This window comes from Rhincodon typus, chromosome 6, assembly GCF_021869965.1.
Source record: "Rhincodon typus isolate 14 chromosome 6, sRhiTyp1.1, whole genome shotgun sequence".
NCBI lineage: Eukaryota > Metazoa > Chordata > Chondrichthyes > Orectolobiformes > Rhincodontidae > Rhincodon > Rhincodon typus.
In genome coordinates, this window is record NC_063337.1 from 23,517,978 (window position 1) to 23,539,549 (window position 21,572).

At 40.4% G+C, this 21,572-nt stretch overlaps 1 protein-coding gene across 1 annotated transcript in view; it reads right to left on the reverse strand.

Annotated features, from left to right (window-relative positions):
* Positions 1-21,572, reverse strand: part of LOC109932445 (serine/threonine-protein kinase Nek5) — a 69,119-nt gene that overhangs the window by 45,522 nt on the left and 2,025 nt on the right. The window contains 3 exon segments of the mRNA XM_020531613.2: positions 700-797; positions 1,846-1,942; positions 11,105-11,245. Coding sequence (XP_020387202.2) covers positions 700-797; positions 1,846-1,942; positions 11,105-11,221 — 312 coding nt within the window. The 5' untranslated portion in view covers positions 11,222-11,245.

Consider the following 21,572-nt stretch of genomic DNA (forward strand, 5'->3'; position numbering starts at 1 on the left):
ACCTTATCTGTGCCGCTCGTGATTTTATAAACCTCTATAAGGTCACCCCTCCACCTCTACGCTCCAGTGAAAAATGTCCCTACCTATCCAGCCTCTCTTCAAACTCTCCAGTCCCCATAAATTCCTTGTAAATCTTTACTGCTCCCTTTCCAATTTAGTAATCCTTCCTATAGCAGGGCAACTAGAACTGTATTCCCAAAGTGGCCTCACCAATGTCCTGTACTACTGCAACATGATGTCCAAATTCCTATACTCAATGGTCTGAGCAATAAAGGCATTTATTTGTAAGCAAGGATAAATGATTTTGTTTTTAATACATTGTAACTGCAACCCATTGGGGGTGGTAAGGCCAAAGTGATGGAAACAGAATTTAGTGCAAGAAAAGGTGCCACCAACAGAGTTTAATATGAGTTAGAATTTGTTTCAGGTGCAGCTCAGAAAAATGATTTCTTTAAGTTAGCTATAGAAAGATCAAGAAATAAATCATCGTGAATAAATGTAAACTAGTTCCAAAATCCCACTGTCTATAATCTCCTGGCTAAACAATGAAGTAACAGTGTCTCAGCTGTCAGTGCCCAATAATGTAAACTCCATTCTAAGCTCCAAAAAGAAATAATTCACAAAGTTTGACGTAAAAAAAATGGTATATCAAGGAACAAAAATTGGTGTTCCATTCAGTTTAGTTAATTTAGTTCTTACCTGTTCCTCTGTAAAGTAAACTCCATGCTGCATGTTAATTCTGTGCATCAGGTCACCACCATCACAATATTCCATTACTATAAACAGGCTTTGCCCCTCTGTAAATGACAGCTCAATATTATTCCATTTGTGAATCATTCCGAAGTGTTATTTTTTACAGGTGAATCCTGTAAGCAAAAATACTTCTTTATATTTTTAAACAGGTTTTAAGAAAGCTTATAGCCAGCCCTTTCCAGTCCCAGATCATAGTTTTGACTTTAATTCTTGGCAATTTTTGTACCAGTTGTGGGAGCAGGAGTAGTTAAAAACTCAACTGCTATAAAAGAAAACTGTCCCAGTATTTCTAACTCCGAGACCTCTTAAATATTTTACCAACAGGAGATGACTGTTATCCTGTCACAAAACGGGCAGCTAATGCCCATAATAAGTAGGAATAGGAGTAGGCCATTCAGCCCTTTGAGCCTGCTCCACCATTCAACAGGATCACAGCTAATCCAAAATTCTTCATTATATCTAGTTTCGACACTCTTGATCCTACTGAGCAAGAATCTATCTATCTCAGCCTTAAATATACACAAAACGTCCGCCCGCAGCTCTCTGAGGCAAGAAGTTCCAAAGACATTGATTGTATTGTCTATCAGTATGAAGATATGTTGAAGGAGATTTCTGGAGGGATTTATGAGGTGGATGGCAGGGCCAGGATTTAGGGCATGGAAGACCAATACTTTCCTTGCATTGATCACCTGGTCTTTCTTTATAAGAAAGTGACAATACTGAACTTGACAAAACCCAGGACTCCCTGAAGTGTCAGCCTAGATTATGTGTGACTTCCATAACATCGGAGTCATTAGTTTTTATTTTTAATGTAACCCTTTAAGGACTCTGAGTTAGCTCTACCTCCTAATATCAGCTTGCTGCAAAGGAAAATAGGAGAGAAGAGATAGTGTTAAGTGCTAGCTCTGTCCAGATTTCAGAGTTGGGCAGTTGAGGCACAGAGCTAAGTAGAATAGGAAATTTTCTGAGGAACAGAATTACAGTGATATGGATTGCAGGTATCTTTCTGGACTTGTATTCTGTTGGTTGACTAAGTCAAACCAGCAGACAACTAAAATTCTGCAGTATTTGGCATTTCTATCAGACAAAGACCTTCAAATGAGTCCAAATATTTAACAATGTTGGGGTGCTTCATTTTGTCCATCAGTGTCACTTCTTTAAGGGCAGCTTCTCTTTCTTTCTGGTGCACCTGAAAATAAACACAAAAAAGGAAATCTGTAGAAAGTAATAATCAGCAGGCCAGGCAGCATCTGTGGAGATTAAAATAGAGTTACTATATCAGGTTGTTGGTCTTTCGTCAGAATTGGCAAAGGTTAGAGGAGTAACAGGTTTTAAACAAGTAAAGGTAAAGTCGCCATAGTCTTACTAGGCCTTAGGGCTGTCCTCTCACTGGAGAGAAATGACTGGTGGTGGTTTAACCTGAGGCTCATCATGCCTTAGATAAGGGGAGAGTCCTTCATGGAAACCTCAGCCCGTGCAGGAATTGAAACTATGCTGGAGGCATTGCTGTGAATCACAAAGCAGCTGTCCAGCTAACTGAGTTAACTGATCCCCAATTTAAGCAAATATGGAGACAAGGGGAAGAAAGAACAAAATGATAGGTCTATCATAGAGTAGACACAATTACTAAAAGACAAAAATGAATAAAAGGCAAGTCAAAAGGTACTGATAATGGCAGAAGAGTTAAAATATCAGCCTAGAGGAGCTGTAAATGCTAACAGAACTAACACCAACAACAGGCATCCATAAAAATGGAAGTGATAATGATCTGATATTGTCAAACTCATTGATAAATCTTCAAGGTTATAAACTGCTAATTTGAAAGATGAGTTACTATTCCTTGAGCTTTTGTGCAGTTTAATTGGTGCTAGAGGCTTAGGATAAAGGGGACAGACTGGGATCGGAAAGGGGAACTAAAAATTCAAGAAGAGAGCTCACTGCCACTGCCTTTTTGAAGGCAATTAGGGATGTGCAATAAATACCGGCCTTGGCAGCACATCCCTTGAACAAATTATAAAAGCTACATTATTTTCAAATAAGTACAAATGAATGCCATTTCTCCTGGGAGGAATGTTTGAGATCCTGAGCAGTGGGAAGGTGAAAGTGAATGGTAGGTAATGCATCTCCTGCATTTACATGAAAAGGTGTGTGGGATGGGGATGATTTTGGAGATCATGAGGTTGTCAAAAGGACAGTCTTTCCAGGGAAAGAGACAAAAATATTTTTTTACTAGTGGTATTGCCCTAGAGGCAGAAATAATGGTGGATGCTCCAATGAATATAAAATCTGGTAGCGTGGAATGTCAGGACAAAGGGAAGCCCTGTTGAGGTTCTGGGAGGGAGAGTTAAGAGTAAAAGTGTAACTACTGTGATGACCGCTAAATTTGGTGAAAAGAAAAGAAAAGAATTCTTAATTTAAATAAATGGGAGCCGAATTGGAAGCACTGACGTTAAACACAGCATTATCAAAAAGACTGCAACTGAGGCAGTGAAAATGGAAGAATAGAACAGAGTCAATATTTTATTTAGAAGGTCAAAAATCACATGACACCAGGTTATAGTCCAATTTCTGTGGATAGACTGGCCACTAATATCCATTACAAACCCACTGACTCCCACAGCTACCTGGACTATACATCCTCACACCCCACTTCATGTAAAGACTCCATCCCACTCCATCCCATTCTCTCAGTTCCTCTGTCTCCGTCGCATATGTTCAGATGAGGCTAACTTCGACAAGGGAGCCTCCGAAATGTCCACCTTCTTCCTCAACCAAGGGTTCCCCAGCTCCGTTGTCGACAGGGCCCTCAACCGGGTCCGTCCCATCTCCTGCACTTCCGCCCTCACCCCTTCTCTTCCCTCCCACAACAGTGATAGGGTTCCCCTTATCCTCACCTACCATCCCACCAGCATCCACATCCAGAAGATTATCAGACGCCATTTCCGCCACCTCCAGCAAGATGCCACCACCAGACACATATTCCCCTCCCCTCCCTTGTCCACCTTCCGCAGGGACCGTTCCCTCTGGGACACCCTCGTCCACACTTCCTTCACCCCCAGCACCTCCCCACAGTCCCACGGCACTTTCCCCTATAACCGGCGAAGCTGCAACACCTGCACATTTACCTCCTCCCTCCCCAGTATCCAAGGGCCCAAACATACCTTCCAGGTGAAGCAACACTTCACCTGCACTTCCCAGAATCTAGTCCACTGCATTTGGTGCTCACAATGTGGTCTCCTCTACATTGAGGAAAGGAAGCGTAGACTTGGAGACCGCTTCGCAGAACATCTACATTCTGCTCGCAAAAAAGACCCTGAACTACCTGTTGCCTGCCACTTCAATGCACCACCTTGCTCCCTGGCCAACATCTCTGTCTCTGTTCCAGTGAAGCCCAACGCAAGCTGGAGGAACAACACCTCATTTTCCCCTTGGGGACCCTACAGCCCTCCGGACTCAATATTGAGTTCAATAATTTTAGGGCCTAAACTCTCCTATGTCCCAGCCCCCCGCCCCACACACCAGGCCTTGTTAACACATAGCCTGCCGTTACACACCCACTGTTGTTAGTTACTAACAGTCCCCATAAACAACTACTCACCCTCCCAGCCTGATCGTTAGCAACTCCTTTGTCTGTCCAACTGTCTTTCTCTCTCTTTGGGCTCTATCCTATCGTTTACTCCCCACCCCACCCACCTCCCTATTTTCTGCATATAAACTGACGTTTTCCCAGCCACCATCAGTTCTGAGGAAGGGTCATTGGACCCGAAACATTAACTCTGTTTTCTCCTTCACAGAAGCTGTCAGACCTGCTGAGCTTTTCCAGCAACTTTGTTTTTATAGTCCAACAGGTTTATTTGAAGACACAAGCTTTCGGAGTCTCACTCATTCTTCAGGTGTCAAGGCAGAGAAGATAAGAAAGAACAGGAAATTATAGGTCAGTTAGTTTAACAGCTCTTTTTGGGAAAATGCTAAAATATTATGAAGGTCAGGCAGCATCAGAGGAGTAGGAAAGTCAACGTTTTGGGTTAGGAGTTCTGAAGGAGGGTCCTGATCAGAAATGTCGACTTTCCTACTCTGATGCTGCCTGACCTGCTGTGTTCCTCCTGCTCCACACTGTGTTAACTCTGACTCCAGCATCAGCAGTTCTTGGTATCTCAAAATATTATTAAGGATGTGATTGCAGAGCATTTAGAAATGCATAATATGATCAAGCAGAGTCAGTATGGCTTCATGAAGTGGAATTTGTGCTTGACAAATTTACTAGAATTCTTTAAGGAAGTACCAAGCAGGATAAAAGGGAAGCAATTGACGTAACTTTTTTGGATTTTTAGAAGGTGTTTGATAAGTATCACATTTTTGGCTTTTCAATAAAGAAAAGAACCCATGGTATTGGAGGCAGTACATTTGTATTGATAGAGGATTGGCTCATTGATAGAAGACAGAGAGTTGGGATAAGGGGAAGCATTTTCATGATGGCAACCTGTAACTAGTGGTGTACCACAGGGACCAGTTATAGGGGCATAATTATTTACAATATATTAATACCTTGGATAAGGGAAATGAATGTACTATCATCAAGTTTGTGGATGACACAAAATTAGACAGATAGGCAAGTGAGGTTAGGAAAGTGGGTAAAGAAGTGGCAAATGGAATACAATGTGGGCAAGTGTGAGGTCATGTACTTTGGTAGGAAGAATAGAGGCATGGACTATTTTCTAAATGGCAGAAAATTCAGAAATCTGAAGTGCAAGGGGACTTGGGAGTCCTTGTCCAAGAATCTCTTAAGGTTAACTTGCAGGTTGAGTCAGTAGTTAAGAAGGCAAATGCAATGCTGGCAATTATTTCGAGAGGACTAGAATATAAAAGCAGGAATGTACTTCTGAGGCTTTATAAGTGTCTGGTCAGACCACATTTAGAATATTGTGAGCATGGGCCCCATATCTGAGGAAGGATGTAATAGCCTTGGACCGGGTCCAGAGGAGGTCACAAGAATGATCCCAGGAATGAAAGGCTTAACATATGAGGAACGTTTGAGGACTCCGGGTCTATACTCGATGAAGTTTAGAAGGATGAGAGGGAATTGAATTGAAAACTTTACAGAATACTGAAAGACCTGGATAGAGTGGACATTGGGAAGATGTTTCCATTAGCAGGAGAGACTATGACCCGAGGGCACAGCCTTAAAGTAAAGGGAAGACCCTTTAGAACGGAAGTGAGGAGAAACTTCTTCAGCCAGAGAGTGGTGAATCTATGGAATTCATTGCTACAGAAGGCTGTGGAAGCCAGGTCATTGAGTATATTTAAGACAGAGATAGATAGGTTCTTGGTTGTTAAGGGGATCAAAGGTTACAGGAAGAAGGTGGGAGAATGGGGTTGAGAAACGTTTCACCCATGATTGAAATGGCAGAACAGACTCAATGGGCCGAATGGCCTAATTTCTGCTGCTATGACTTATGGTCTTATGATGACGATGATGCAAAGAGGCTGCAGAGGAATATACACAGGTTAAGTGAGTGGGCAAAAACTTAGCAGATGGAATATAATGGGAAAATGTGAGGAAGAATAGAGGAGCTGAACATTATTTAAAAAGAGAATGAGTGCAGCAAACTACAGAACAGATGTTTTTGGGAATCCTCTTCCATGAAACATAAAAAAGCTGCCATCCAAGTTCAGCAGGTAATAGGGATGGCAAAGGAATATTGGCCTTTATTTGAAAGGGAATGGAGGTTAATGTAAGGGGGAGTTACTAAAATTATGAAATGCACTAGTATGTGCATAATTGGAATTCTGTGAACAGTTATGGGCCCCTTATCTAAAGAAAGATACATCAGCATTGGAGGCAATTCAGAGAGTGTTCACTAGGCTGATACCAGGAAGGAAGGGTCCGTCTTATGAGGAAAGGTTGAGTAGATTGGGCCTCCACACTTTGGAACATAGGAGAAAGAGAGGCAACCTTACTGAAACATACAAGATTTTTACAAGACTTGACTGGGTAAATGTGGAAAAGTTGTTTCTCTTTGTGGGATAGTCTAGGAATGCAGTGCATAATCTCAAAATAACCTATCACACCTTTAAGACACAGATGAGGAAAATTTTTTTCTCTTTGAGAGTTGTGAATCTATGGCATTCTTTACCGCAGAAGGCTGTTGAGGCATGATTGTTAAGTATATTCCAGGTTGAAATAGACAGATTCTCAATCAGTAAGGGAATCGAGCATTATGGAGAAAAAAAGAAACAGGAAAGTGGAGTTGAGGATTCTCAAATGAGCCATGATCTCAGTGAATGGTGCAGCAGACTCAATGAGTTGAATAGTCCACTTCTGTTGCTATGTCTTATAGTCTTACATTTATGTAGGAGGAAGAATAATCAAGGTGACTGGGGGGCAGTGGTCTTATATTGGTTGATGGTTCATCCCCAGAAATAGAGATAGAGAAGGGAAGGCAGGAATGTATCAACTGAAGGCAACAGGGAAGTAGCAATTGGAAGAAATGTTTCTTAGTTCAGGGCAAGCACAGTACTCTACATCATTGCTACCAATAACGAATGAGAAAAAGAAATGAAGGCACGGACATATGCAGGTCTGGAACATAGGATGCTCCACATATCCCACAACATGGCAGACATAGTTAGTACCCAGATGGGTTCCCATTTGAAGGAAATGAGCGGAGTCAAGGGATTTGTGAAATATAAAAACATATTTGGCCAGACAGAGGGTGACAATAATGGATGAGGACTGGTTAGGCCACTTTACAAGGAGGAACTGGAAGGTCCATAGGCTGCCCTGGCAAAGAGTAAAGGTATAGAGGAAACTCATGGTGAAAAGAAGATGATTAGGGTTAGAAACCTGGTGAATAACAAGTTGCATGAACAACATGTTTGATACATTTTGTTGAAATAATTCCTTACAATTAAATTAATTCTTGTAAAAAGGAGACTAGAATTTGAATCTTTTTATCTTGCACTCATTAAAACTCCAATATAAGAAACAGATTTGAAAAAAGAGACCCCATTTTATGTAGAATGTAAAGTGGATGTTGATTGGTTGGGCCATAATTGGCGTGAAGATAAAGTAAGAACATTTAGCTGCCAACAGTTGGGGTCTTTTAGTGCAGTGATACTGTTCCTGCCTCTGAGCCAGAAGATCTAAGTTCAAATCCCACCTGCTCCGCAGATGCATAATAACACCTCTAAACTGGTTGATTTGAAAACTGATTAACTGTCAATCTTAATTCTCAGACTAGGGTGTAGCCATGGGGATGCAGCAGAGTATGGCTGTCTCCATAACCCTTTTGTTTTGTAAAGGTGCAATGTATTCACAAATTCCATTTATCTTTATAAAACAGGGTCCTGAGTATTTGTGTATGTAGCTTCTAGCACGCACAATGCATCACACAGCGGGCTCAGCTGATGATCTCGTACTTGTTTCTAGTGAATGTGATGTACTGTCAAGCCAAAAAGATGTTTTGCTTCCCACACAAATGAGTCATGTGATAAGTAAGTTTCAGTGCCAATGTGATGCCAGGTTTATACACTGCATATGTCACAAAAACCATATCAAACAACACTTCCCATTGACCATTTGCAGTGGGCAGCATGACAGATCATAGAGTCATACAGTCATACAGCACGGATACAGACTCTTTGGTCCAGCTCGTCCATGTCAACCAAGTTTCCCAAATTAAACTTGCCTACCTTTCCTATTCATGTACCTGTCCAAATGTCTTTTAAATGTAACTGTACCTGCATCTACCACTTCCTCTGGCAGTCGTTCCACATATGACCCACCCTCTGTGTAAAAAAGTTGTCCCTCAGGTCCTTCTTGAATCTTTTTCCTCTCACCTTAAAAATATGCACCCTGGTTTTGTACTCCCCCACCCTAGGGAAAAGACCTTTGCTATTCACCTTATCTATACCCCTGATAATTTTATAAACTTCTACAAGGACACCTCTCAAACTCCTACGCTCCAGAGAACAATGTTCCAGCCTATCTGGGCTCTCTCTATAACTCAAACCCTTCAGGCCTGGCAACAACCTGGTAAATCTTTTCTGAACCCTCCTCAATTTAATAATATCCTTCTAAAACACGGCAACCAGAACTGTACACAGTACTCCGAAAGTGGCCCAATGTCTTGTACAACCTCAACATAATGTCCCAACTCCTATATTCAATGGTCTGACCAATAAAATCCAGTTTGAATACAGGTGGAACAAGGGATAGGAGACAAATCACCGTCAGGAGGCTGGGCAGACATTTCAATAAAATATTGGAATGACATTCCTTTATTGTAACAGTGATTCTACTTTAATCACAGTGAACAGGATTTCCCTCAGTAGTGAAAAGAGGCTAAAGGGCTGAATCCATCAGATAAGAGAAATGAGATGGCAGTCCTATGCTGAGCATTTTCAGCATTTTCTGTTTTATTTCAGACTGCATCTTCAATATTCTCTTTTTACATGAGATATATGGCTTTACAACATTGCTTGTGGGCTGAGCTGTACCTGTCCTATCTTCTAATCCTAACAGGGGTTTACAGTTGAATACATGATCAGAACCTGGCACCTGGGACAGGATTCCTTAATTAATATCTGCTTTCCCTTGACCATCTATTCCTTCCACCCATTACCTTTACCCTGCAACACCATTTGCCCCTGTCTCCATCATAAGATGCTACCATAACTGTACCATCCCTCTCCATATCTACTGCCTCCTGATTTTGTGCTTTTGCACTGGACATACAGTGTCACTCAAGCTGCCTACAGGCAAGAAGTCTACAGAAAACAGTTACAAAATATCCTTCAGCTAAAACTGTAGCATGGTCAGAAGACACATTGCTGGGCTTCCTAAGTTCACACCACAATTACACCCAGATAACCCTCTTCCACTCACTCACTCAAACAGTGGAATGCACCTCACAGGTGACTTTGGGATGTAAGCAACCATTTCACTTCTGTAATCAAAAACTTAATGGATTTTCACTTCAATTAAAGAAATATTGATACTCATTATTTAAAGACAGATTGCAGTATCAGTATAAATGCACAAAAGTATTCTAGCCTTTATGTTTTCCATCTTCGTTTTCCAGATCCAAAATCTCTGTTCTCCTGATTCTAGCCTATGTAAACCTCTCCAGTTACCCCAACAATGGTAACCTTACTTTCAACCATCTCGCCCCCATGTTTAATATCCCTACACAAATACTCACTTTCATTCGCCTCCTCACTTTTTTATAAGCCTCACTGAAATTCGTTTACTGTGACCAAGCTTTCGGTCGCCCCTTCTATGAATGAACAAATGAACAAACAAATGAACTAATGAAAAAGTATAGCACAGGAACAGGCCCTTTGGCCCTCCAAGCCTGTGCTGACCATCATGTCCTAATTAATCTAAAAACAAACCTGCCATATTTTCAATCCATATCCCTCTATTCCCTCCCTATTCATGTACCCATCTAGGTGCCTCTTAAATGTCTTCAATGTGCCCGCTTCCACCACCTCTTCTAGTAGTGCATTCCAGGCTGCTACCAATCTCTACATGAAAAACGTCCCTCACACATCTCCCTTAAACTTTCCCCCCTCTGACCTTGAGCCTGTACCCCCTTGTAATTGAAACTTCAACCCTGGGAAAATGCCTCTGACTATCCACCCTATCTATGCCTCTCATAATTTTGTAGACCTCTAACAGGTCTCCTCTCAGCCGCCATCTTTCCAGTGAAAACAATCTCTCCATGGCTCACCATTTATTTTACGTCATGCCTCTGAGATGCACCTTACATTATTTTTCAACATTAAAGTGGCAACGCAACAGCAAGTTGTTGAGGATAACAATGATTATGATTAGGATCCACATCTGCTTTATGATTTTCATCAAGTTGCTGTTATCGTTTGGAAATCTGAAATGTTGATGAATTTTTTATATTGGAAGACACTTTCCCCATTCACTAGGCAGCTTGCTGGCATTCTCCACTTCAGGTTTGATACCAAATTGGACACCAATCCTCTTTTGATTCTTCATACATTGAATAATCAAATCTTACCAATCAATCATGGACTAGGAAGTATCAAGTGATTATTCATGATAAATCCACTCCTTATCATTTTAATCATGGATCACTATATAATTGTAGAGAATTTTATTATCATTTCAATAAACTCTATTAAATAAGAAAGTTTTTTTCTGTGAACACAAAATACAAACGGCTGTAAAAATGTCTGTTATTAAGAACATTAAACAATTTACTTGCCTAACAAAAAACAATAAAATGTAGCTAAATATTTACATATCAGAAATCTACTGAGGTTTGCATACAATATAATCCAATAGAAATAGACTTCTTTTCAATCTCAACCTCACCTTTGCAGTTTTAATTTCTTTTACTACAACGTGCTTGTTGTTGTCTTTAGCTTTCACTAAGAAAGCTTTTCCAAATGCTCCTTCTCCAAGGAGTTTAATGACTTCATATTTATCCATTGTGGCAGTTAATCTTCAAGAGATCTGAAATAGAAAAATATACTTTTCTACTAATAAACTGACTTTCAAAACATTTTTTCCTGCAAACTTTGCATGTTATAATTGACACAAAATTGTGGTGTGGCTTGGATGATAAATTGCATGCACTTTTTTGGGAGACAGGCTCATATCACTTCAGATTGTTCCAGGCCACAATAAAACCCGATATGTTACAGTCAGAATTTTATGAAACTCCTAGGCCAACCGGATAGCAGCTATTAAATTTTCAACATAATTTTTACATAAGTTTGTTTTCAGAAATGTCCCAGAAAGACTATGACCCAATTTTTGCCAACAATCAAACATAATTCTGACTTAAGCTGGTCAGTGATTAAAGCTCTGCAGAGACATGTAAGCTAGATTGCACAAAGCTCATTTTGCCATAATTGCGAGGAGGGTGAAATTTGTTTTGGACAGACAGCTGTGTTAAATAAACACTGAAAAATCACAGCTGTTTTTGCACTCTAAGCAATATTATTTTTCTGTTAAAAACCATAAGAACTGCGGATGCTGTAAATCAGGAAGAAAAACTGAAGTTGCTGGAAAAGCTCAGCAGGTCAGGCAATTTTATATTGACTTGAACAATGAACTAGACCAGGTATAAAGCAGGCTACTCATTTTCTATTGGGCACTTACCTCCAAAAGCCTATTGGAACTGTTATCCTTGTAAACGGATACCCATCCATGTATAGGCAATATTATTCACAGGACAAAACGTTAGCCTAAGAGTAATGACTGTCAATTCTCATAAAACTCATCTGTTCACTAATGTTCTGTGAGGCAAGTGAACCAAAGACTGTCTACTTCTTATTTTTAATAATCTACCTATACTTAATGACCCTGCCTCCACTACCATCTGAGGCACAACCCTCAAGTTGCACAACCTCTGAGAGTAAAGAAAATCACCTCATTTCTGTCCTATATGGCAATCCTTAATGTTAAAACAGTGTCCTCTAGTTCAAGACTCATGAAAAGAGGAATTATCCTTTCCACATCTCTCTTGCAAAGACCATTCAGGACCTTAAACATCAATCAAAACACCCTTCACTCTTCTAAACTACAATAGGGTCAAACCCACCCTGTCCAATCTTTCCTCATAAGATTCCAGGTATCAATCAGTAAACCTCCTCTGAACTATTTGCATCCTTCCTTAAATAAGGAGACCAAAACAGCTCATAGTAATCTTGTTTCAACAATGTCCTGTACAAAAGAAGCATAATATTTCTACTGTTATGTTCAATTCCTCTTGTAATAAAGGATAGCATCCCATATGGCTTCCTGATAATTTGCTATTTCTGCATACTAATGGTTTATGATTCGTGAACTAGAACATCTAGATATTTAAGAATCTCAGAATTCTGTAGAAATTTTCCAATTAAATAATACTGTTTTTTCATTCTTTCTGCCCACGTGAACAACTTGCATTTTCATACTCACATTAAAGTCTACTTGCCTATTTTTGCCGACTTGCTTAACTTATCAATATTGGTCTGCATCCTTGTCACACCATCTTCATAACTTTCTTTCATATACTTTCATTATCTGCAAATTTAGCCAACATGCCTGCATTCCCTCATCTAAATCATTGATACAAATTGTAAAAATTGAGAACTCAGCGTAGACTCTTAAGGTATCTCACTCGTCATGTCCTGCCACTCTGAAAAAGACCAATTCATGCAAACTCTGTTTAAGCTAGTCAGCCAAAATTCCATCCATGATAGCATGTTATCCTCTATGCCATGAGCTCCTACTATGCACTATAATCTCTTATGCGGCATCTTGTTAAATACCTTCTGGAAATCCAAATACAGTACATCAATGTACTCCACTTTACCCACTGTGCAGATTACTGCTTCAAGGAATTCCAATAAATTGCTTAAATGCAATTTCCCTATCACAAAACTATGCTGACTCTTCCCAAATATCTTGAGTTGTTCCATGTGCCCAGTTACAATCTCCTCAGTTATTGATTCTAACACTTACCCAATGATAGATGTCATGTTAAATGGCCTATAGAGTCCTTTTTCCTACCTCCCGCAATGTTTTACATGTGCTACTTTCCCGTATGATAGAACCTTTCTAGAATCCAACAAATTTTGGGAAGTTATCACCAATGTACCTACTACCTCATTAGTCAACTTTTTATGGCTCTAGGACATAGTCCATCAGGATGCAGAGACTTATCAAACTGCACCTCCATCAGTTTGCTCAGTAAGTTACGAGTTTTCCTCGTAATTATAATTTCACTGGCCTATTTCAACTGTTCCACCGTTAGCTTTCCAAAAATGTACTTAATTTTCCAGTAATTTTCATGCAGCTAATGCACTTTCACCTTAAATTTTCAATCAACTCACTCCAGAAATTAAGTATCTAACAGTGCAAATACCCTTTTAACACCGGGAAACAGTTAATGATTGCCAATCTACGCAGCATCTCATTTCTTCAGGTTATGACTTCCTGTTTCAGATTTTAAGTATATTTTAAAATATTTTTCTTGCTTGTCTCTTAAGCCATCTCCCACCCTACCTTCTTTTTTGTCTCTCTGCATCATTGAATTCCACCACTCTAATTGACTCTTTCTCAGTTCTTCTTCAGTTTATTTCTCAATCTCATTGACAAACAAATGTTTTTACAATTGTTCACTGGAGTCCCAAATGTCCTGTTCTCCTCTCTGTATGCCTCTTAGCTCACACTTACAGCAACTTTGTTAGCAAAGATGTTTAATATCTGAACATGCATGAATAAGTCTAACAGGCATTTTTTTAGATGCATCCTCCAGCAAACTCTTGATCAGGTCACTGACAAATAAAATTCAATAGAAATTAAGTGTAAAATACTCATCTAGCAAGAAAACATGGGCGCAGAAGTATAATGTCACTACTTATATAAATAGCAAATTTGATTTAATTGATATTTAATATACTTCCAAAACTATCTGCCAGCTAATCTGTAGGTTAACATGATGAAAATGCTGTCTTCAAGTATAATTGCTTTTGATGTGTGAAAATACAATCCCAATGTATTTAATGCTATGTTCAACATGTATTTATTAAGATCTGGCATTGTGAAGTTTATTAGGATAGAAAGTTATCTTCAGTAGTTGAGGAGTAACATGGTTCTAACAGTTCCTTATATGTTCTTCATGATTCTCATTCATCTTTCCTAAAGGGTTCATATTTTCTTAGATGGGTTAATTAATTGCAATTACATTGTGAAGTCCTTTTAATATGTTGTTTCTTGATTTCACAAATTAAATATTAGCATAATTCCTTTCCTGACACGGATTATCCTCGTCAATGTAACAACAGAGCAAAATCTAATTTTCTAATCAAAGGTCAATGGCAAGCTCAATCAATGATTTATAACGTCATGAATTCAATTCCCAGTCTACGCTGAGTTATCTGAACTCAGTTAGGGTTGCAATCTGCTCAGGATTAAAAAAGTTTCTGGAAAATAGTAATATCCCACAAGGATCTTTGTTTGGGACTGAATTATTCACAATATTCCCTAATAGTTTAGATAAAATAGAAAACTATATATTCAAGTTTGCCAGTGATGTAAGCACTGGTAGCATTGTAGGTAATTTAGGCTTTACAAAGGACCAAAATCGGACCAAAATCAGATAGATTCAAGTATTTTTTAAATGGTGAAAAGCCAGGAACACTGGCAATCCAAAAAACATGTAGGGATCCATTCAGCCCTTCGAACCTGCTCTGCCATTCGATATGATCATGGTTGGACTACATGTAAATCTTTTTGAAATCATTCAATCTTTTGGCCTCAATTGCTTTCTGTGGCAGATAATTCCACAGGCTCACTACTCTCTGGGTGAAGAAATTTCTCCTCATTTCAGTCCTAAACGGCCTACCCCATATCCTTAGAATGTGGCCCCAGGTTCTGAACTCCCCTGTCATCAGAAATAACGTACACAAGATCATTATAATGTAGTACTTAGGTACAAAATTGAAAAGGATAATGGAAAAGCTAAACTATGAAAAAGAAGATAGTTTGCATCAGAAAATCCTTCACTTACATCGTGATTTTCAACCAATGAAGTACCTGCGAAGGGTAGTTACTTTTATAATGTAGGAAACAAATTGATTTGGATAAAATAAGCTAGATATTGGATAAAATAAGCCAGATATTACTAATATATTGCTGTTCCTTCAGTGTCACTGTATCAAAAATTCAGAAACTCTCTCCCTAAGAGCATTGTGGGTGTACCCACACCACAATCATTACAACAGTTCAAGAGGGCAGCTCACCACCACTTTCTCAAGAGCAGCTAAGGATAGGCAATAAATGTTGGCCCCACCAGAAAAGCCCTCATCCCAGAAAGAATAAAAAAGTCTTATTTTATTGTGTTGATTGAGGGATAAATAAATGCCAGAATACCATGAATAACCCTAAAATAAAACAACCACTGCAGACATTGGAGATCTGAAACAAAAACAGAACTTGCTGGAGAAACTTAGGTCTGGCAGCATCCATGGGGAAAAAGCAGGGTTAATATTTCAAGTCCAATAACTCTTCGTAAGAATGGAGTAACTTCTCTGCCTGCCTTTGAAATAGTGCAATGGAATTGTTTACATATATTTGAAAGGAAAGTTGGAAGCATGAGCTTACCACCTCATCAAAAATACAGCATCCGCAAGAGTACATCTCTCTTTTAGTACTGCACTGAAATGTTAGCCATGATTTGAGTTCAAGTCCTGGCATGAACCAAAAACCTTCTGACTCAGAAACAAGAGCACTATTGACTGAACCACAATCAGCAGTAGACAAGTTACACAAAACCCTGCCTTGACCACTTTACATAGCTCTGGCCCCACGCTTCAGAAATTATATACTGGCCCTGAAAGGAGAGCAGTGCAACTTCAGTACAGTGTAACTGAGGCTCAACGGTTGAATTACAAGGAAAGATTACATAAACAAGGCTCATATTCCTTGGAAAAGAGACGATAAAGGCAATTTGTTTGCGTTTTTTGTGATTTATCAAAAGAACTGATAGGTTAGATAAGGGTTCAGAAGAGATTTACCAGAATGTGGCCAGGTATGGAAGGTTTGAGTTATAAAGAAAGGCTGGATAGGCTGGGATGTTTTTCACTGGAGTATAAGAAGTTGAGAGGCGACGTTATAGAATTTTATGAAATAATAAGGGGTATAGATAGAATGAATTTCCTGATAAAGTGTTGAATGTAGGTACAATTACAATGTTTAAAAAAACATTTGGATAAGTACATGAACAGGAAAGGTTTGGAGGAATATGGGCCAGGAGCAGGCAGGTGGGACTAGTTTAGCTTGGGATTATGTTTGGCATGGACTGGTTGGACCGAAGGGTCTGTTTCCGTGCTGTGTGATGCTATGACTCTGAGAATTCCTAGATTCTGACTTGCGTTTATGTCCACTGTATTTGCATACATCGTGTATAGATCATAAGGAGTAGGAGAAGAAATAAGCCATTCTGCCCATCGAGTCTACTCCCCCATTCAATGAGATGATGGCCGATCTGATAAAGGCACTTTCCTGCTTTTTCCCTATAACAACTGATTCCATTGCTGATTAAGAACTCTCTCTTTCAATCTGCAATATTCTTAACAATCCAGCCTTGATAGGCTTCTGAGGTAGAGAATTCCACAGATGCACTAGCTTCACAGAAGAAATTCCTCCTCATCTCTGTCTTAAATGAGTGACCCCCTACTCTGAGATTATGCCCTCTGGTTTTGGTCTATTCCACACAAGGAGAGAAAACCTCTCAACATCAACCCTGTCAAGTCTCCTAAGAACCTCATATGTTTCAGTAAGCTCTTTCATTCTTCTAAAGTTGAATGAATATAGGCTTCATCCACTCAATTGCTACTCATAAGAAATCCCTTAATACCCAAGATCAATATAGTAAATTTTCTCTGATCGGCATCCAGATATTTTGCATTAGATAAGGGGTCCAAAATTGTTCACGGTATTCTAGGAGTGATCTGCCTTGTGTAGGATTTCCCCATGTTTCTCCATTCCCTTTGAAATAAACCCCACCAACAATCCATTTGCCTTCCCTATTTGAAACAATATATTTCTAGCCTCTGGTATTAATAAATATGCAGCCAAGGAAGATGAAATGATTTAGACAACAAATCAGCCCTTTTCACATTGAGTGATGGAAAAAGTTTGATATGCAGACTGGTTTACTCCTGTTCTGGTTCCTATAATGTTTCTCTACTTGAAGACTCTCATATTCTTTTTTGGTTACAATCTTAAATCTATGCTTTCTAACTACAATGATCAGTTTTCCCTAATATTCTTATCAAAGGTCTTTATGTTTTTGAACAATTCTATTAGATCTCTCTAAACATTGATTGTACTAAAGCAAACACCACAATCTTCCTCCTAATATTTAGCACTTTAAATCCTAAATTATCTTAGGAGGTGCTTATAATGTAACTTTATAGTTTGCAGACTAAATGTATGTCCTATAAATGAGTAAAAAATCTGTAATTTTTTATTAGTAGAAAAACTAATGAAATCTAATGTTCCAATCAGCTACATGAACAGACATTAATATATAGACAAAACACATTTAATGGTTGCAATCTACTTAGGGACAGCCTTGTGTTATGATCACAGCTGATGTTATTGCTGGACAAGTCATATCCCAGAGTGAAACCTGCATGAAAACTCATGTTTGATTTTTTTTTGGTTTTAACTAAGTGGTCTCTTGATGAAATACAAGCACACAACGTTGCAGATTTTGCCTAAACAACAAAACAAAAGTTTATTAACAGAAGAAATGATGATAAGTTATAATAAAAACCAAACACAAATTCAATTATTTTTAAATATACAGTAAAAGTATAATCCCATTAATCCCCAAATACTGCTCTGTAAATTTAAAATAAAAACAACAGCTTTTGAATTACACCCAAACACACAGTTGGTACAGTATCGAAAATCACATTTTGTATAGTACCCAAAAATACCACTCTTTCAATACTCACACCAAGGTCCCTGTCTCTAATACCTCTGTAAATTTAAGTCAATCTTAATTTCAAGTTTTAGACTGAAACTGCAGGTAGCTCCTAGCTGCTGCTATACACACGCCTGAGCTTAAATGAACAATCTTCAAATAATCTCGTCCTGGCTTTATATTGGTCTGGGGCTCGTCCTAATTCTAAATTCTAAATTGCTCTATGGTAATGTCATTTCTTTCCATTCTCAGAAGCATTGGTTTACACAGTCATCTTCAGCCAAGTATTTCACAGGACTGCTCAAATCTCAAAATAAACTACAAACCAAAGTTTCTAAGCATTTCCCTTAGTCTTTAACAAACTTTTCTTGACCTTCTAAACGAGAGTTTGTTTATCTTGTTTGGTTGTAACACCCTACCAATGTACACAAAAAAAACATTCAATTTAAACTAAGGCCACAAAAGCTATTCTTTAAAAAAATTACCATGGCTACAGAAATACTTACAAGTTACTTATTAACTTTAGACACACAGAAAACCCACATGTAACTAACTCAAAAAAAACAAAATACAAGCTTATATTATGTTAAAAAATATAAATAACATTCCTCATCACACTTGTCCCTATCTTCCAGCAAGACCAATAAGACATTGTATCTAATACTGTTGAGAAACAAACGTCTGTGATGATAGAGATAACAAGGTGTACAGCTGGATGAACACAGCAGGCCAAGCAGCATCAGAGGAGCAGGAAAGCTGACGTTTTGGGTCTAGACCCTTCTTCAGAAATGGGGGAGGGGAAGGGGATTCTGAAATAAATAGGGAGAGAGGGGGAGAGGAATAGAAGATGGATAAAGGAGAAGATAAGTGGAGAGGAGATAGACAGGTCAAAGAGGCGGGGGTAGAGCCAGTAAAGGTGAGTTTGGTGGGGAGTTAGGGAGGGGATAGGTCAGTCCAGGGAGGACGGACAGGTCAAGGGGGCGGGATGAGGTTAGTAGGTAGGAGATGGGGGTGGGGCTTGAGATGGGGGGAGTGGGTAAGTGAGAGGAAGGACAGGTTAGGGAGGCGGGGATGAGCTGGGCTGGTTTTGGGATGCGGTTGGGGGAGGAGAGATTTTGAAGCTTGTGAGGTCCACGTTGATACCATTGGGCTGCAGGGTTCCCAAGCGAAATATGAGGTGCTGTTCCTGCAACCTTCGGGTGGCATCGCTGTGGCACTGGAGGAGGCCCAGGATGGACATGTCGTCCAAGGAGTGGGAGGGGGAGTTGAATTGGTTCGCGACTGGGAGGTGCAGTCGTTTGTTGCGAACTGAGCGTAGGTGTTCCACAAAGCGGTCCCCAAGCCACCGCTTGATTTCCCCGATGTAGAAGAGGCCACATTGGGAACAGCGGATATAGTATACCACATTAGCAGATGTGCAGGTGAACATCTGTTTGATGTGGAAGGTCTTCTTGGGACCTGGGATTGGGGTGAGGAGGGAAGTGTAGGGGCAGGTGTAGCACTTCCTGCGGTTGCAGGGAAAATGCCGGGGCTGGTAGGGCTGGTGGGGAGTGTGGAGCAGATAAGGGAGTCACGGAGAGAGTGGTCCCTCCGGAAAGCAGATAAGGGTGGGGAGGGAAAAATGTCTTTGGTAGTGGGGTCAGATTGCAGATGGCGGAAGTGCCGGAGGATGATGCATTGGACCCGGAGGTTGGTGGGGTGGTACGTGAGGACAAGGGGGATTCTGTTTTGGTTGTTATTGCGGGTAGGGGGTGTGAGGGACGAGTTGCGGGAAATACGAGAGACATGGTCGAGGGCGTTTTCGACCACTGTGGAGGGGAAGTTGCAGTCCTTGAAAAACAAGGACATCTGGGTTGTCAGGGAGTGGAATGCCTCATCTCGGGAGCAGATGCGGCGGAGGTGAAGGAATTGGGAATAGGGGATGGCATTTTTGCAGAAAGGTGGGTGAGAGGAGGTGTATTCTAGGTAGCTGTGGGAGTTGGTAGGCTTGAAATGGTTATCGGTTTCCAGGTGGTTGCCAGAGATGGAAACAGAGAGGTCCAGGAAGGAGAGAGAGGAATCAGAGATGGTCCAGGTGAACTTAAGGTTGGAGTGGAAGGTGTTCGTGAAGTGGATGAACTGTTTGAGCTCCTCGTGGGAGCACGAGGCAGTGCCGATACAGTCATCGATTTAACGGAGGAAAAGGTGGGGGATAGGGCCAGTGTAGCTTCGGAAGAGGGATTGTTCCACGTATCCTACAAAGAGGCAGGCATAGCTTGGGCCCATGCGGGTACCCATGGCCACCCCCTTTGTCTGTAGGAAGTAGGAGGAATTGAAGGAGAAATTGTTAAGGGTGAGGACAAGTTCAGCTGAGCGGATGAGGGTGTCAGTGGAGGGGGACTGCGGGACAGGAAGAAGCGGAGTGCCTTTAGGCCATCTGCATGGGGAATGCAAGTGTATAGGGACTGGACGTCCATGGTAAAGATGAGGTGTTGGGGTCCAGGGAATCGCAAGTTTTGGAGGAGGTGGAGGTGTGGGTGATGTCACGGACATAGGTGGGGAGTTCCTGGACCAAGGGGGAGAAAATGGAGTCAAGATAATTGGAGATAAGTTCAGTGGGGCAGGAGCAGGTGGAGACAATGGGTCGACCAGGGCAGTCAGGTTTGTGGATTTTGGGAAGGAGATAGAAACAGGTGATGCGGGGTTGGGGAACGATGAAGTTGGAGGCTGTGGGTGGGAGGTCACCTGAAGTGATGAGGTTGTGGATGGTTTGGGAGATGATGTTTTGGTGGTCGGGTGTGGGGTCATGATCAAGGAGGCGCTAGGAGGAGGTGTCCAAGAGCTGGCATCTGGCCTCGGAATAGTTCTTTTGTAGGAATGAAGGATCCTCATCATTTAGTGGAAGCTGAGCAAAATTGTGACTCAACTACAGACTTCCACCAGATAATTCAAACAAGAAATAATCTTACTGGATTATGAGTTTACATAGCAAAAGAATATGTTGAAGTCCAAATGTTTATGACAATACTTTCAAAGTGAGGAGAAAATTAGGAGAACCATCCATAGGAGACGATTTCAAATAGAAGACTCAAACTAGTACAATAATAGGAATTAAACTAAAATAGAAGACTTGCATACAGATTAGAAAAGAGTAATTTGTCCAATGCACAATGACACAATGTTCAGTACCATCTGCAACTCCTCAGGTACTGAAGCAGTCAGTATCTATATGCAATGAGATCTGGGCCAACACTCGGCTGAAAAGTGTACTGTGGATGTTAATTATTGCAGTGCCAAGCAATGACTAGCTCCAACAATAAAAAAACCCAGACAACAAGGTGCAGGGCTGGATGAACACAGCAGGCCAAGCAGCAT